The 15,798-nt window shown below is 40.7% G+C and overlaps 1 protein-coding gene across 1 annotated transcript; it reads left to right on the forward strand.

The window, feature by feature from the left end:
* Window positions 1-1,397: 1,397 nt before the first annotated feature.
* LRPAP1 (LDL receptor related protein associated protein 1) lies at window positions 1,398-13,988 on the forward strand. The gene is made up of 8 exons (XM_056339016.1): window positions 1,398-1,616; window positions 6,646-6,790; window positions 7,184-7,308; window positions 8,692-8,812; window positions 9,743-9,901; window positions 10,429-10,511; window positions 12,786-12,962; window positions 13,266-13,988. The coding sequence occupies exons 1-8, from the start codon at window positions 1,437-1,439 to the stop codon at window positions 13,329-13,331; spliced, it is 1,056 nt and encodes a 351-aa protein (XP_056194991.1). The 5' UTR covers window positions 1,398-1,436; the 3' UTR covers window positions 13,332-13,988.
* The last annotated feature ends 1,810 nt before the right edge of the window (window positions 13,989-15,798 follow it).

The raw sequence follows: 15,798 nt of genomic DNA on the forward strand, positions 1-15,798 counted from the left end.
TGACTTAGGAAAATGCAGAAAAAAGACAAAATGTTTATAGTGCTTACAAGGCAAAAATGAGAGCCCAGTAAAAATCCTCCTCACGGCACTGTTTTCAGAAATCTCATTCTAGTTTAGGCAATTTATTTGTTTTCATAGGACTGATTTATAATGCATGAAAGCTTGGTGTTGACAGTACTACAGAGATAAACTTTAATTTTCTCAAGGTCATACATGAGATCTGAGCTGAATTTATGAAGTAAACTTTTGCTTCCCCCAGCTAGACTCAGGCAAGCAAGCCTAGCACTAACCTTGCTAAACAAACTCAACACAGAAGTTCCCAACTATGCCAAAGACTCTGTACTACATAAGCTCTGCAGTGTGCAGAAGAGGATTCATCAAGAAGACAAGAGAAGGAACAGCTTTCTTCACCACCTTCCCCTCAGAAACACCCACATGGAGTGTGCTCTCCATACCCTGCACTTCTTTCATAGCAGCATTCAATTTTAGTGGATTTTTTCAAAACTGGGGAGGATATATCCAACCCTAGATTAAATATTGAGCATTTTCACAGCATCGTGATTTTTTTTTTTCTTAATACAGCTTGACTTAATCCCCTCCAAAGATTTCCCATTGCCTACTGCACTTCTTGGCTGCCTACCTGAGGAGGAAGCACTGTGAGAGGAGGTCAGTGCCATGCAGGACAGGGCACTCCTGCCCAGGAGCTGTGCTCTCAGCACACACCACCAGCCTCAGTGCTGTTCCCCCAGCTCACTCCTCAGTAACAACCCACTCTACTCATTATTACATTTCTCACAATCCTTCCTCTCCCCACACCATCAACCCCTATGTGCTGTCCTGGGCAGAGGTGCCCTCCACTACCACCTCCAAGGGAGGGCAGAGTCCTTCTTCCCCTCATAGCAAGTACTGGGGAACTGGTCCCCATTCTGGCCTTCCAGCCCTCCTGAGCTGCCTTTTCTTCTGTATACTTTTCAACATTTTACTAATATGTGAAAACTTTGTTCTGTCGAAGGGGTGGTGTTCAAACCCATCATGTCTCTCTTTCCTCGTACAGCTAATGGCAGCATCTCACTGAGGGACACACATGGTGCAGGAGAGCATTTTGTGTAGTTAAGACAGACCAAAAAAAAAAAAAAAAAAAAAAAGTCACTGCCACATTGGGCATATTTTCACATTTTGTGAAGCAAACACAGAAGAATGACACGAGGCCGCTTAAAGAGGAACAGCCCAAACCTAAATCTCTTACGCTACCCATACCCCAAAGCAGACACTGGATTTTCAACCTAAACTGGATTTTCAGCCTGTTTTTCTACACAGACGCCCCTCTCCCTCACTGAGGAGGGCGCGGAGCCCGCGCCCCAGTGGCCGCCCGCCGGAGGCCGAGGGCGGGAAGCCGTACGGCATCTCGGGACTCGTAGTTCCCCGCCCGGCGCGACATGGCGGCGGCGCAGGCTCTGGCGGCTGTCGGTGCCGCGCTCCTCCTTGCTGCTAGCGTCCAGGCCAGCAAATATTCTCGAGAGGCCAACGAGGGGTTGGCGGCCGCCGGCGCCAAGCGGCGAGAGGCCGGGGAGTTCCGGGTGGTGAGGCTGAATCAGGTCTGGGAGAAGGCGCAGCGGGTGAGTGAGGCGGCGTGGGAGGGATCGGCGGCGGCGCCTTAGTGGTGGTGCTCTGGCTGAGCTCTGCGGGGGACCCAGGGTCGGGCTTGGCCGCTTCGGACACTCCTTCCCTGTCAGCAGCCTCAGGAGATGGGGTGCGGCGGGAGAAGCGGCGCGGGCAACGGTTGGAGCGGTGGACTCGTGTGTGAGGAGAAACCGAGGCTGTCCGGCCCGGCGTCGTCTCGACAGGCCCCGGCTTGGTGTTGGGTCTCCGGGCTGCCGTGGCTTTTGTTTGGTGTTCAGGCCTGGCTGCCCCTGACGGGCAGCTCAGAGCAGGAGCCACACCACCTTGCTGTCCCAGGGTGCTGTCCCAGGCGACTGGGAATAGTGGTGCTGTGTAAGGCCTTCTCTCTGGAGGTATCTTCTTCCTCTCTCCAGCTATATGTATCTGTGTCATGGGCAGTGTTACTCTTGCCATACAGGCCCAGGAAGTGGAAGAGAGTGTTGTCCCTCTGGTACCAGGGAGGAGCCGAGACTGGCTCCTGCACTTGCTGGTTCAGTGCTTTAGCACTTTTGTTAAGGGGTGATGCTCTCATCTGTCAGAACGCAGTGGCCTTAATTCCTACTTTGTACAGGACAGGAGTTCACTGTACAGGAGAGTAAAAAACCCTGCACCTTTGTGGTTATGTCACTTTAATTTATATCAAGTGATACAGTCACGTGTGGAAGGACCAGCAAATGGGTATCATCATTGCCAGATGAGAGCCTTAATTTTGACAGTGATACTTGAGTTTCTCTCATTCTGAGCTAAAAAAATATTTAATTAAAGTGAAAATACAGTAAAAATATTTAATTACAGTGAAATATTTAACTACAGCTAAGCAGAACAGCACCAACAGGAGCGAAGGAGCACACCCGTATTATCCCCTGAAGATTGTCAAACTCTGTTAGGGTCATGGCTGGCAAAGGTTCAGTTCTTTCAGGCAAAGGAATGTAGTTAATATTAATTCTGAATTTTCTGTATCCTGGACCCAGCCTGAACTATTGAGTTAGAGGCAGGACAGCCTGATGTTCAGTCAAAATACAGAAGCCCTGCCATAATGCTGCCTTCCAGTGTGCCAGAAAAAGGTATCAAAAATACTCCTTCCCTCAATGGGAGAAGGATGGGGTGAAGGATAGGGCAGTTTGTGATAATGAGACTCCAGCTGTGAACTGACAGCTGAAGAATAAACAACATGAAGACTAGAAACAAGCTATAATAGTAGTATTGTCAGTTTGCTCTTATTTTTCCAATTACCTCTTTTTTAATTTTCATACCTGGATCTTCTGGAATTCAAATTTGAGATGCTTTACGTCATCTACATTAAGACGCTAAAATGTAAAATGATATTAACTCTGTTAGAGTGAAGAGCTAAGCTTTAGTAAATTCTATATGTGTGAGCCAGATTTTAGAGACACAACACCTACTTGAACTGAATTTGCCACCATCTAAATTTCACTTTTGAGTACAATCAACACTCAGCCTGTGTTTCAGAAAGTGATTTTTCAGTATGTCTGGGCAAGGTCTGAAATAAGAGGACAACTATGCCTGTATGTTAGACCTGCTTTGAGATACTTGTGTGTGCCAGTGCTGGACTCTCTTCCCTTCATTTTGGTAGTGGTGGACATAGGACTGAAAATAAGGAACCTCTTTGTTTTGATGTAAAAGATGGGTATTGCAATTCAGCATTTCAACACACAGTTGAATGAGCAGTCCTTCAGAAAGCCCCAAAACATTACCAAGCGGGAACCAGAAGCTGACAAGCCAGAATTATTTCCTGTTTCCTGAGGTAGGGAGGATTTGATCTTTCTCCAGTATCTCTTTTCAGAGGTATATGTTTTATATAAAAACTTTAAAGAGTTATTTTAGTAGACGAGTTCTTAGACCCTAATTCTGTAGTTAATTGAACCAGTGACAAATATTATGTAGGTTTCACAATGTGTGTGGTTACACCTACTAGTCTCTAACAATCCATTGTGCTGGGGTTGTTGCCATTGGCATGGTTCTAGCATCACTTGTTATCAGGGCTTCCTGGCCATCCCAAAGCAGCAGTGGACTCCAGGATCTAGGGCATGTTACACCTTAAAAATTTGTAGTAAAGAGCCCTTTCCTCTCAGAAGCATGGTTGTAGGTAATGATATTGCAGGTAATGATTGTAGCAAGGCAAAGAGCAGATGATGAATTGTTGTACTGTTTCACAGCTTTCCAGCACTTATTCCCAGAATTGCCAGGTACCTGACTTGGGTGTTAATGTCCAGGCAGCATAAGGAATAAGGAATGAGCCTAAGGCACTTGGTGCTTTCTTATTTAATCATTAAACAGCTTTTCACCTCTGCTTCTTGTTAAGTTATTCAGACATAGGACTAATGTTAGTAAAGCGATGTGCAGTCTTACCTGTTGACATTTTTTACCTGGTGTCATTCAGGGTCCTACATGAGATGGCCTTGAAGGAAGCAGTTCTTGAACTATATGCTTTAAATTAGCCTATGTATTCGTTTCAGTGCTATATAAATGGGACAGACAAGGGGCTTCCAACAGGTTTCAAATGATTTATAATGTTTAAAAGGACAGTTACTTGAGTTTCATATTAAATTGTAAGAATCATAAACAAATTATTGGAATTGGGAGAAATTAACCTTTTCTTTTTTTCCCTTAAGCAACAATGGGCTTAATATAGTTCCTTAGGTTTTATTAAGAGTTTAAAATGTTTGATTGATGATGGGTTGTCTCCAGACTCTGTGTTTAGAAGTTCTGATATTCTTCTCTGGAACTTTCAGAAAACACAAAACTGTATATGTTTATGAGATTGCAGTAACTGCAGAGAGTGTCTAATGTAAACTGCATTATGTAAACTACTTTATACAGTAGCACGTCTCTGATGATAAAGTCATACATTCAACAGATTGTATTTTCCTGGTTTTGCAGTACTTGGAAGCTGAATTAATTGTTACCTAAGTTATTGCTGGTGATTTTTTTTCCTGGGTTTGCTCAGCCTAAATACATCTTAAGTCATGGTATTTGAATGCTGACATTAGAGTACAGAATTACTGAGATGATCAGTCATTTCCTTCACAATTTATAGGAAACTTTTCACTCAGTGTTCCTCCTGAAGCATCACAGTGCAATTCTTGACAAGTAAAGCATTGTTACTCAGTGCCACTGCAGCAATGACACACTGGCTGTCCAGGCCATCCTGCTTCAGAAAAGCAAATAAGTACATGATTAAGTTTTTTTGACTATAGGGCATACTAAAAATCATAAAGTGTCTCCTTCTAAGTGCTTCCCTTTTATCAAGCAGTTCCCCAAAAGCAGATGGTAAAGAAGAAAACGGGGATGCTCCTTTGCTTTAATATTAAAGGGATCAGAAGTTTTAAAACGTTCTATAAATTTTATATTTACCTGTGATTCTAACTACTCCAGATTTTATAGTAAATCATTTCAGTGAGCCAAGTGGAAGTTACAGGAAAAAAATCTTAGCTTAAAAATTAAAATTATTATATTCAGTAGCACAAGACTAACTATCAGGACAGCCTAAGCTGAAAGCAGAAAAATAATGTGCATAGGTTCCTGAAATCCTGTCAATAGGAATTTAGGGTATTCGCTCAAAATAGTGACATTTTTCCTAGTTACTTTCAGATAACCTGCTGACATTCAAATGAATGGCTGAATCTTTTCAGTATCATTCTGATGTTTAAAAATAATACTGAGTTCTGAGTCCATGTTTATTAAACATACTACTTCCTCACTAACAATTAGATTTTTTATAATCTGTAATCTGATTTTAATGACAAAAAAAGACTCCCCCCCCAGTAAATAAGCCTATCCTAGGACAGATGAGCCTGGGTGGTTCAGAGCTGGAGATGAGCTCCCAGGAGCTGGCTGCTCAGTGGTCAGAGGTAGAAGGACTCAGGCAGCTCAGGCAGAACTGTACTGGAAGTCACACTGCTCATGTTTTTTGATCTTCTCTCTTTGGGCTTTTGCTTACCTCGCCTTTTTGTTATTAATATGCATGCACACACACACAAAAGAAGTTGTGAAGCACTGATATGGTTTGTTACATATCTTTGTTTTAAAGTGAATAACTAAAGTGTCTAAAATCTAGAAGTTCAGCCTCAACTTACAGCAGTGCTGCTTAGCCAGCTGCTTATTAGTCATTGTCTCTTCCTGTTTTCTCTATATTTCATGAAATTTCAAGTTGACCTACCATTCATTTAATTATTTCCTTTTTTCCACAGCTTCAACCTCAGTATCTTACCTTTTTGTTCTGTTATGTGAGTCAGGAATACCTCTAGGTTTTGTATATTTTTAATGCACATCAACCATGTTAAGAAGTGACCTTAGAAAATTTTGCACTTTGATCATAGTAAATGAAGTGGCTCTCTGACCTGTAAGGCCATCCTCAGTGTCCTGGTAGTCTGCAAAACCATACTGACAAAGTTTACTGACATGCTCTAACTGTATGCTTGAAGGTGGTCTGCAGGAAAGCACATATGGTGGCAATGGTGTATTGTTTCAGAAATTTGGTTATTATTGCCTTCTGTGAATTAATGAAACTGAATTGTTTCAATCATTTTTTTTTTTTACATTCTTTGTTATCAGTACTGGACATTTTAAAGGTAGAATAATTTTTAGAAGGTGGTCTCATTAAACATGGGGGGAAATCCCGTTTGAACGTTACTTAAAGGAATACTAAAGACAGACACAAATTTTTAACCCTTAGGTAGTTTCACTGTTGTCCAAGTAGCTGAAGAGCTGAGAGAGAAGGCTATGTGATCACTGTGTGTTAACAGTAGTACGCTGGGTACGTAGTCACATTCATAGGCAAGAGATGTTATGTATGCAGTGGCTTATACCTTAAGGCCCTTAAAGTCAGATAGATAAGTAGCATTAGAGTAAAAGAAAAAAATGCGGTGCTATGCTGTCTACACATTTATACTGACTTCTGAGGTAAGACTGCAGCAAGAGGTGACTCCACATAACTAAATACAAACCTTTCTCTGTTCTTGTTAGCTTCATCTCTCTGCTGTGAAACTGGCAGAGTTGCACAGTGATCTAAAAATACAAGAAAAGGATGAGCTAAGCTGGAAAAAATTGAAGGCTGAAGGGCTAGATGAAGATGGAGAGAAAGAAGCCAAACTCAGACGCAACTTAAATGGTAAAGTATATCTTTGAAAGAAGCCAAACTTAGATGCAACTTGAATGGTAAGGTATACCTTTGCAGAAGTTTAAACTTTGCCTCAGGTGCATACATAATTAAGACACTTGTGTTTGTGTTTGAACCATTAAATAGCAGGTTGTCTTTCCGGACACTGAGCACACCCAAGTTCTTTGGAGGTCAGTAGGGAGCTGCAGAAGGCTAACAGATTCCTTTGCCCCTGATGTTTTCAGAAAAGATCATTAAACTTGGGACCTCTGTGTCTTAAACTGTGAAGTTTTTCCACTGTGAGCTGCAAAATCCTCCTCTGCAAGTCAAGGATGCGGCCAGTGTCTCACCTTCCGTACATCCATAGTTAGTTCTAACGTTTCTGTATCTTCTATTCCCTTGCAGTCATTATGACTAAATATGGAATGAATGGAAAAAAGGACTCTCAACTAGCTGATACCAACTACATTAAAGATGGTACAGAAAGCGATACACTAGATGATCCAAGATTGGAAAAATTATGGAGCAAGGTGTGTAAGGTTTCTGGGAACTGGAGCATAGGAAATCAGTGTTTCTTCATTGAACTATTGTCTGTGTCTTCTGAGAGCCCGCAGACTTGGAATTAAATAGCTTTACTAATCTGCTTTTAAGTACTGGCCAAACTGCTGTGGTCTGTGGCTCACATCTTTGTGCTCTAAGGGCGTCCCACCTGCATCCAGGTCACCAGGTGTGGTAAGTTGTCTTTGCCAGAGAAAACACCTGTATCAGTCTGCATGGGGGGTAAGATCCTGGGTCCACTGAGGACAAACAGAGTTTTCCCTTAAATTTCACTGAATAATGGTTTCCCTTTGTGTGACTGTTAGAGTGTGTGGTAGTATACCTGTGGTGTTTTTCCTGGTTTTATTGTTTCTGGACTTTTTTAAAAAGATGCATTTAAAATAGAATCATTTCATAGACTGTTTAAAAGTGAAATGTATAGTGGGAGGTGTTAAATAAGGACTTTCCCAACCTGTTATTCAAGTGAAAATTTCCAGGACTTGCATTAATGCATAAAAAATAGAAAGTGTTATGTCAGTCTGGGCAGTTAAAACTAACGAAGTCATAGTCTTCAAAAATTAAATAAGTGAAGTTTTAAGAAACAAGTAGTCAGGTACAAGAAAGGAATTCTTACACCAGTCTAGTATGGTGGTAGTAAAGCAGAGAAAAAGGTTTGCTGAGTTTTAAAATGTTACTGTAACTAGATACAGCTTTGTCAAGGGACATGATGTCATGTGCTTTGAGGAACAGTAAAGTGCGTTAGATAGAAAATTCGCTAAGCAAAAAAAAAAAAGGGTTGGGGCTGAATAGGTGTTCAAAAACATTCATTTTTGATCATGCATTGCAGCAAGTAAGTTATTTTTGTGGCTAGTGACCTAGCTGTGTGACCAGTGCTTCCCTAATTGCTAAGAAGTAGTCTAGTGATGAACAATTCACTGCAGAGCAAATGCACAGTAGTGATGAAATCTTCACTTGCCAGTAAGATTAAGTAAAGACTGTCCTTAGTATCAGGCTGCATCCCTCATGCAAACAAGTCACCTTACAGTAACATGTGGACCTCCAAGACGCTTATTTCTGTATTAAATTGTTTCCCATGGAATAGAAATGACAGACGCTTTTCACTTGGTAGTCCATAGCAGGTCTGGCTTTGCAAGTCTGAAGTAAACTTCCTTTTGGCATGATTAAAGCCACCATATCTGTCAGTGTCTAAATCCTGACCTCAAACTAGTATAAAGGGATTTAAAACAAAAGATCTTAGGGAAGAGCTGGACTTAATGATTTTCTAAATGTGCTGGAAAGTGGGAAGAAGTTTCAGCAGTTGAGTGCACTTAAAAGCACTTGGGTTGGAAAGCATAGTGAGCTCATGTTTCTTTCAGGCCAAGAACTCTGGGAAGTTCTCTGACGACGAGTTGGATAAGCTTTGGCGAGAATTTAAGCATCACAAGGAAAAGATTCGTGAATACAATATTCTGCTGGAGACCGTGAGCAGAACAGAAGGTGCCTGAACATTTCTCTGATATTTTGACATCAGTACAACTCTTCTCTGCCCATTGCTTCCATTGTTTCCAAGTTTCTTTGAAACTCTTGAAGTCTGACATTGCTGTTAGAACTGCTTGCAGATTCTGACGTTTCCAGATACTTGCTGGGTTCGATTCTGCAGTAGCTGCCAAAAATCTTGCCAGCTAATAAAAATGTTGCCATTTCAGTTTTCTGGTTCTGCCTGCATTTCAAGCAGGGAGGATACCACCAGATTAGCAGTGATGGCTATAGTAGTTTACTGGAAATTATACAGCAAGCTTAGATCCACTGCTGCAAAATGTGGTCCTAAAGTCTGCAGAACATGCATGGTTTACTTTACCAGCTGGGAGCACAAGAGGATATACTTGATTATCTTAGGCACCTAGCCTCAGGTGTATTAAAGCATCGAGGACCTGAATCCAGCTAGCTGTACTAATCCTAGCTAAAATTGTTAGAGCAAAAGCATTCTAAAGCTTATAGGCAGTTTTATGTTTGCATTGTAGAGTCTAAGCTGGAAGCTGCTGGAATTTATTTCAACATCAGATGCCCTGTTTGGTTCATAAAATGCCCAGGGAAGAGGGCACCGGACTCATCAGCCATCCCTATCCCATTTCCTTGGGATATTGCTAACCTAGGAAAATAAGAACGTTTCCTTACTAAAATCTTGGCTGGTGGCCAACAGGACTTAAAAGGCATTTCTGCAGTATCGCCCTCCAGAGCACTGCAGGGCACTGGTCTTAATATTGATGTGCAAAAGGAATTACTGCTTCTTAAAGTGTGTTATTGATGCTTTATTTACACTCAGCTCAAATGCTATGAACTTAGCATCTTTTATTCACCTCAGATTTGAGGAGCTTTTGAACGATCAGGATTTGACCCACAATTAATAACACTTTTCTTCTTCGACAGATATCCACAAAAATGTTATCAACCCATCTGAAGAGAACCTGGTGAAAGAGGAAATCTTGCACAACAAACACAGAGAACTCAAAGACAAGCTAAGAAGCATCAATCAGGGGTTTGAGCGTTTGCGTAAAGTCAGTCACCAGGGATATGACACAAACAGTGGTATGACACAGTTTTTTATGTATATTTGGAATTAATTTAATTTTTTGAAATCAAAAATCAGTGGGCAAGTTGTAAGATGTAGTCACAGTATCACAGTACATGGTGTGACCACAGTGGGCTGAAGAGATACAACCAGCCTGTTCTATCTAGAAGCAAACACTAGAAGCCTAGTAAAAGGATAGGGACAACCTCTAAAGAATATAGTTCTGTCTTTCATGCCCATATGAGAAGGAATGTTAAACCTTCAGCCCCAGGAGGGCAGGTAAGAGACAACATGCAGGGTTGCCAATGCCAATACTCAGTTCTTAGGGGCTTACTGCTTTTTCAAAAATACTTGCTGCAGCAATAATGTAGTTTTACATTAGGTGCTTGGATTTTTCTCCTTTTTCATTTAAATAGACCTATTAGTAATGTGGTGCTGAATATGTTTGTGTGTGTGTATGTAAGAAAGCATAGTCATCTTTCATAGAAGCTGGGCATAAAAGCATTGTGTCCAGATTTTCATTTAGTGGTATGTGTTTTTTCAGAATTCGAAGAACCGAGAGTGATTGATTTGTGGGACATGGCCAAATCAGCCAATTTCACTGAGAAAGAACTTGAATCTTTTCGGGTAAGTAGAATTCCAGTTAGATATCTTACAGAAAAATATTTTCCCGCATAAAGAAATACTCGATGTTACTCTGAGTGCAGCCACTTCTGTATTGCCCCTAAGACATCATAAAAAAGTCGTGCTTCTTTCTTAATATTTCATATATATAAACATGTATGTAACCAGTCACATGCATGGTTCTGTTATTATAAGCAATATGACAATTCTGATTCCCATCAAAGCAAGTGTTGCATATTTTAAATCTTTGGAAGATCAAACAAACTGCTTGTTTGATTGCAGTGCACCAGGTTTCCCTCTCTTACCTGACGTCTTAATGTAATTCTTTGAGAAGCAGTGTACTCCATATACCCAAGAATTTCCCTCTCATGCCCACCTCTTGCACTGCTAACTATATTGGAGCGGTGTTGAACTGACCCGAAAGTACCATGATAAAGGCCACTTTTCAGTGAAATACAGAAATTAATTCCTGTGGGGTTCATACTGGTTTTGTTTAGTTCAAATTGCATTGAGAAAATGTGTTTTTTTTCATCTGACTTTGCCTGTTTATCAGGATAGATTTTGATTGATAGGCTGGAGAAATAACTTTTCAGGGCTTCTTCATGGAGATGCATGTACTTACGATGTCTTATGCTCCAGGACATGGCTAGGGACACCTTGAGCTTCTTTTCTGGATAAGTTAATGAGAGAGTTTTAACTGCCTGGGACAGGGATTGAAATCTGTCTTAGGTATCAAAGATCCATCTTTCATCTTTTAACTCGCATGCAGCCCAGTTCTCTTACGAAGTAAACGTTTTAATTACACTGATTTCAGTGGCCCTGCTTTTAAGGCTGTCAGAGGAAAGCCTGCTTGAAGTCAGCAACAAGGCTTCTGCTGACCTCAGTGGGACATTTTAATCAGGATTGTACAGTTGCTTGAGAGGTAATTTGGCCTTCATATCTGCCGCAGTGAAAAAGAAAGACCCAATTCCATAAGCAAGAACATGTATCTGCTTACTAATTTTTCTGGTTTAGTAGAAATCTTCATTCATACAAACTCTCTTCACCAGACCAAATCTGTCTTGTTCTGTGGATGTTGGGACATCCTAACAAAAGTAAGACAGTAAGAATCACAGTGAAACATCTGCCTATTTATAAAGTCCATTAAAGCAGAATTAAAGAATTAATGTGCCGATTCCATTCAGCCTTGCTTGAGTAGCTGAAGTTGTGTCTTCTCCTGACTAGACACAGTACCAGCCTTCTTAAGGGTTTCATAATGAAAGATGCAAGTGCTGCTCTGCTGGTACATCATCTGAGATTTATCAGAGCAGTAAAACCCCAGACTGAGGTCCTGAAGGGAGTATGTAAAACAGACTGGAGTGTTCTACAGCAAAAGGAAACTATTTTGTCAGAAATGCTGAGAAAAAAACTCTTTAAAAAACTGAAGAATTAGGATGATGGATTTTTATTTTTTTTAATTGTTTTGAGAGGAATTTTGTCAGCCACCAGGACTGATACCAGTGACCAAAGCTAAGTGGGCTCTGTCAAACAGGGATTTCACTGTAGGGTTTGTCTGAGATTTTCTCAGTAATGTAATGCGTAGAACTGCTGCCATAAGTGGCATAACACTTTGAACTCTTCCCATACTTTTCACAGAGGACATGTCCCAAGGCACAAACTGAATTTACTGCCTCAAAGCAGCAAAACAAGCATACTTCGGTGGGCAGAGACATTACGTACTCTTTGCTCCCCCTTGCAGCATACCAGGTTGTCTGAGAATCTCTCTGATAGATCCCTGAACACCATTGTTAGTCTGGCCACTGTCTTTGGGGCAAACTAAGAGGGCTTTGAGTTTGTTAATTAATTCATCCTATTTCTAACTCATCATAACAGATGCAAAGCCAGAAAACATTTAAGTCTGAGCAGAAAATAGCAGATTCAGGACCTGATTTTGAGAAGAGGCTTCTCTTAAAAATTGTCTCCCTCTGTCCCCCCCGTCCCCTACTCTGATGTATAAACTTTTACTTGGTATTCACTGCCGTCATCTCCTAGCACCTCATAGCCATCAGGAGTCTCATTTTGAGCACTCTGCAGTGGGATGTTTTCAGCACCTGCCTTCAAAATTGGTGTCTGGGTGGTGATGATAATGTATTGTCCAGACATTCTTAAGAAGCAGGGAACTGAAAAAGCCTTTTGTGCTTGACTTTGTAAAATAGCATTAGGGATGTCTTGGCAAGAAAAGAGAGACGAAGCCTTGGAAAGAAAGTCCTGTGAAGCTGTGTGTGTTTGCTGTCTTAGGAGGAGCTGAAACACTTTGAAGCAAAAATTGAAAAACACCATCATTATCAGAAACAATTAGAGATTTCACACGAGAAGCTGAAGCATGTAGAAGGAACTGGAGACAAGGATCATCTGAACAGAAACAAAGAGAAATACGCCATGCTGGAAGAAAAGACAAAAGAACTAGGATATAAGGTCTGTATAGATCCAGTGTACATACATGTTGAAAGTTTAACTCAGTAGTAGAGGGTATTATCCAATGCTGATTTTTCATGCAAGTCGAATGACTTCCAAAGCGGGCTTAAGGCACCCCTGTGCTCCGTGTTAGTTCAGGATATGCATAATTGTGTTTTATAGACCTAATTCTAAAATGCCTGAAATCTCCCTGGTCTATGCTCTTCCTGTTGTCACATGTACTGATGGCAAAAACTGAATATATGATATTGACAATTTATTGTCTTACTAAAATTTGTGTGATGTGTTTTGTTTTTCTGTTAGGTAAAGAAACACTTGCAAGACTTATCCAGTAGAATCTCTCAAGGCCTTCAACACAACGAATTGTAAAAAATTGTTCTCCTACATGGAATCGGTCTATTAACACAAAACAGATGACGCGTTTTTTGAACAGAATTTACCAAGGAGTCCTTCTGAAATAGTAAGGATTGAACAGAGTTGTCCTGTAAGAGAATTTTTTTTTGGTCCACTTAATTTCCAGTTTTGTATTTGCACTATCAAATGATTAGATTAGATTATAATTTAAATTGCATATCTTGGATCATATAAATCTCACATCTGAATGAAGTAACAGCCTTTGAAATAAGCAGTCATGTCAAAAGGAAAAATACGGGAACTCTCAAAGGATTCCTGCTAGTAAAAAAAACACTACTAGTCAGGAAAGGTATTTGATCAATGAAAGCAAACACTGAGGTACAGGAAGTTAAAACAGAGGCCAGAAAAGTCTTTTATTTCAATGCCTGGCCTATTATATTTCCTACTGAAGGTAATTAAAATACTTCTACTGACTGAGCAGAGGCTCAGAGCTGCATATGAATTGTCCATGTCAGAAGAGGAGGAAGAGGAAGGAAGAAACAAGTATTGAGGTCAAGTCACACAATTTAGTTACAGACTAACACATCTGAAGTTACTGAATGCATGTGTACAATTACCTTGTTCATGGTTGCTTGGTTTTGTTACACTTAGTCATTAAAAAAATCAAAACGATACTGGTGAGGCTTCTTTTTCTTCCCTCTCATTTACTGAGAAGTAACCAGACCTGTTTTTTAAGCGTGTTGCTTATTCCTTTAAACTAAAGTTGACTCACACATCAGTTTTTAAGACAGGAGGGGTAGTTTTGCACCACAGGAATATGTTTCTATGTTCTGAATAGACAAAAGGCTTTCTAAAGCAGCTTCTCTTGAAGTACATATTCCAGTACAGTCTTTAGCAAAGAGTATTATTACTGTCCTGTTTGAGACCAGATTTTTCTGTTGGGCACCAGAACTTTGGCAAACATTAGCCACCTGGGTTGAAATTTTCTATAATAATAATACTGACCCTTTGTTTCTAAGGAGTTTTTCCCATGAAACTGTTCCAGGAATAATGTTAAGGCAAAGGCCTGGTGTAGGTAAATCATTAACAGCTGCTTGGTTAAGAAGCTCTGTCACATACTGCAGCACTGTAGTGTGCTGCATGAGGAAGCTGCTCTCTGACCTCTCTTGCCATACCTGTTCCATGAGAAATGTTGAAGAGATCCATTCAATCAGAATTAGCCACTTTATATGTTATTTATGCAGTTCCTGGGTCCATGGTAGGTTGACAGTTGTATGGTTCTGTACATAAAGACTATTTCATAATGTGCTAATGATCTGAACCAAAACTGTGGCAGCAGTCTTTGAGCTTCTGAGTATCTTTCTTTGAAGTAGTAAGTTACTGGGGGTTTTTGTATGTTTTATTTTAACGTAAGCTAACGGTTACTTACATTCCGGAGAATCATTGTCTATCAGGAGGAACACAGGCTAACATTAATATTAGCAGTCACCCTTAGAATTTATGGTGTACATCCCCTTGGTCTGGTAGGCTACAAAAAGTAAACCCAAAAATAACAGAAACACATCTATATGAGAAAACAGGTGTGTTGTTTTCCTAGATGCTACACACCATTTCTTTCCCAGACTATCACTTTAAGGGCTATTCAGCCTTCTTTAACATAGCGGTAGATGCATTGTCTCACAGGTTTATCTTTGTCATTATTTTTTTCATATTTTTCAAGGTGAAGGCAGAGCAGGAATGTACTCTATACTATGTGGAAGGAGCAGACTTCACTCTGTCCTTCAGTTTTTCCCCTTTGGTGGAGTAAGACATAAATCCACAACCAAGGTCAGTTTGGTGTTTGGTGGCTATAGCTTGGATGTGGAGAGAGGTTCACACCACTGGCTCCTGGGTGAAAAATTTGAACACATGCACTAATACTTCAGCAGAGGAAAGTAACTAAGCATAGCACTGAGCAGTTCTGCTCAGCAGTCCTAGCTGGGCTCTACACAAAAGGAAGAGCTTTCACTGAGAATGTTCGGAACCTTCTGCTGAGGGAAATCTGTTGCACAAGGGAAAGCAACATGACTATCTCAGCCTACAATAAAGGCAGGCAAAGTAGCTGTATGGTCCACACAGCATTGCAGAAAGCTGGTTTTCATCTTCAGTGTATACCTGAAATAAAATATGTTGAAGAGTTTCTGAAAAACTTGGGAATAGCACAGGGTACTGGATTCACTGAACACGTAACCAGGGTCAGCAGTAATAATGGTTGTCTCCAAGTGCAGAGCTGCTTCAGCACAGGCTGTAAACAGAGGGGATGGTTGTACCATGCAGTGGTGACTGTGCCTTGTCACGACATACCACGCTGTGACAGTAACCAGGCTTAAGGCCAGGTAGGCTCCAGCAGAGAGAATGCTGGGCAAGTGCTTCAAAGTAAAAGAGGCTGACAAAATGTTTACATGTCACTGTAATTTAAAATTAGGAATGAGTCACAGATCAT

Source organism: Falco biarmicus, chromosome 1 (genome assembly GCF_023638135.1).
Source record: "Falco biarmicus isolate bFalBia1 chromosome 1, bFalBia1.pri, whole genome shotgun sequence".
NCBI lineage: Eukaryota > Metazoa > Chordata > Aves > Falconiformes > Falconidae > Falco > Falco biarmicus.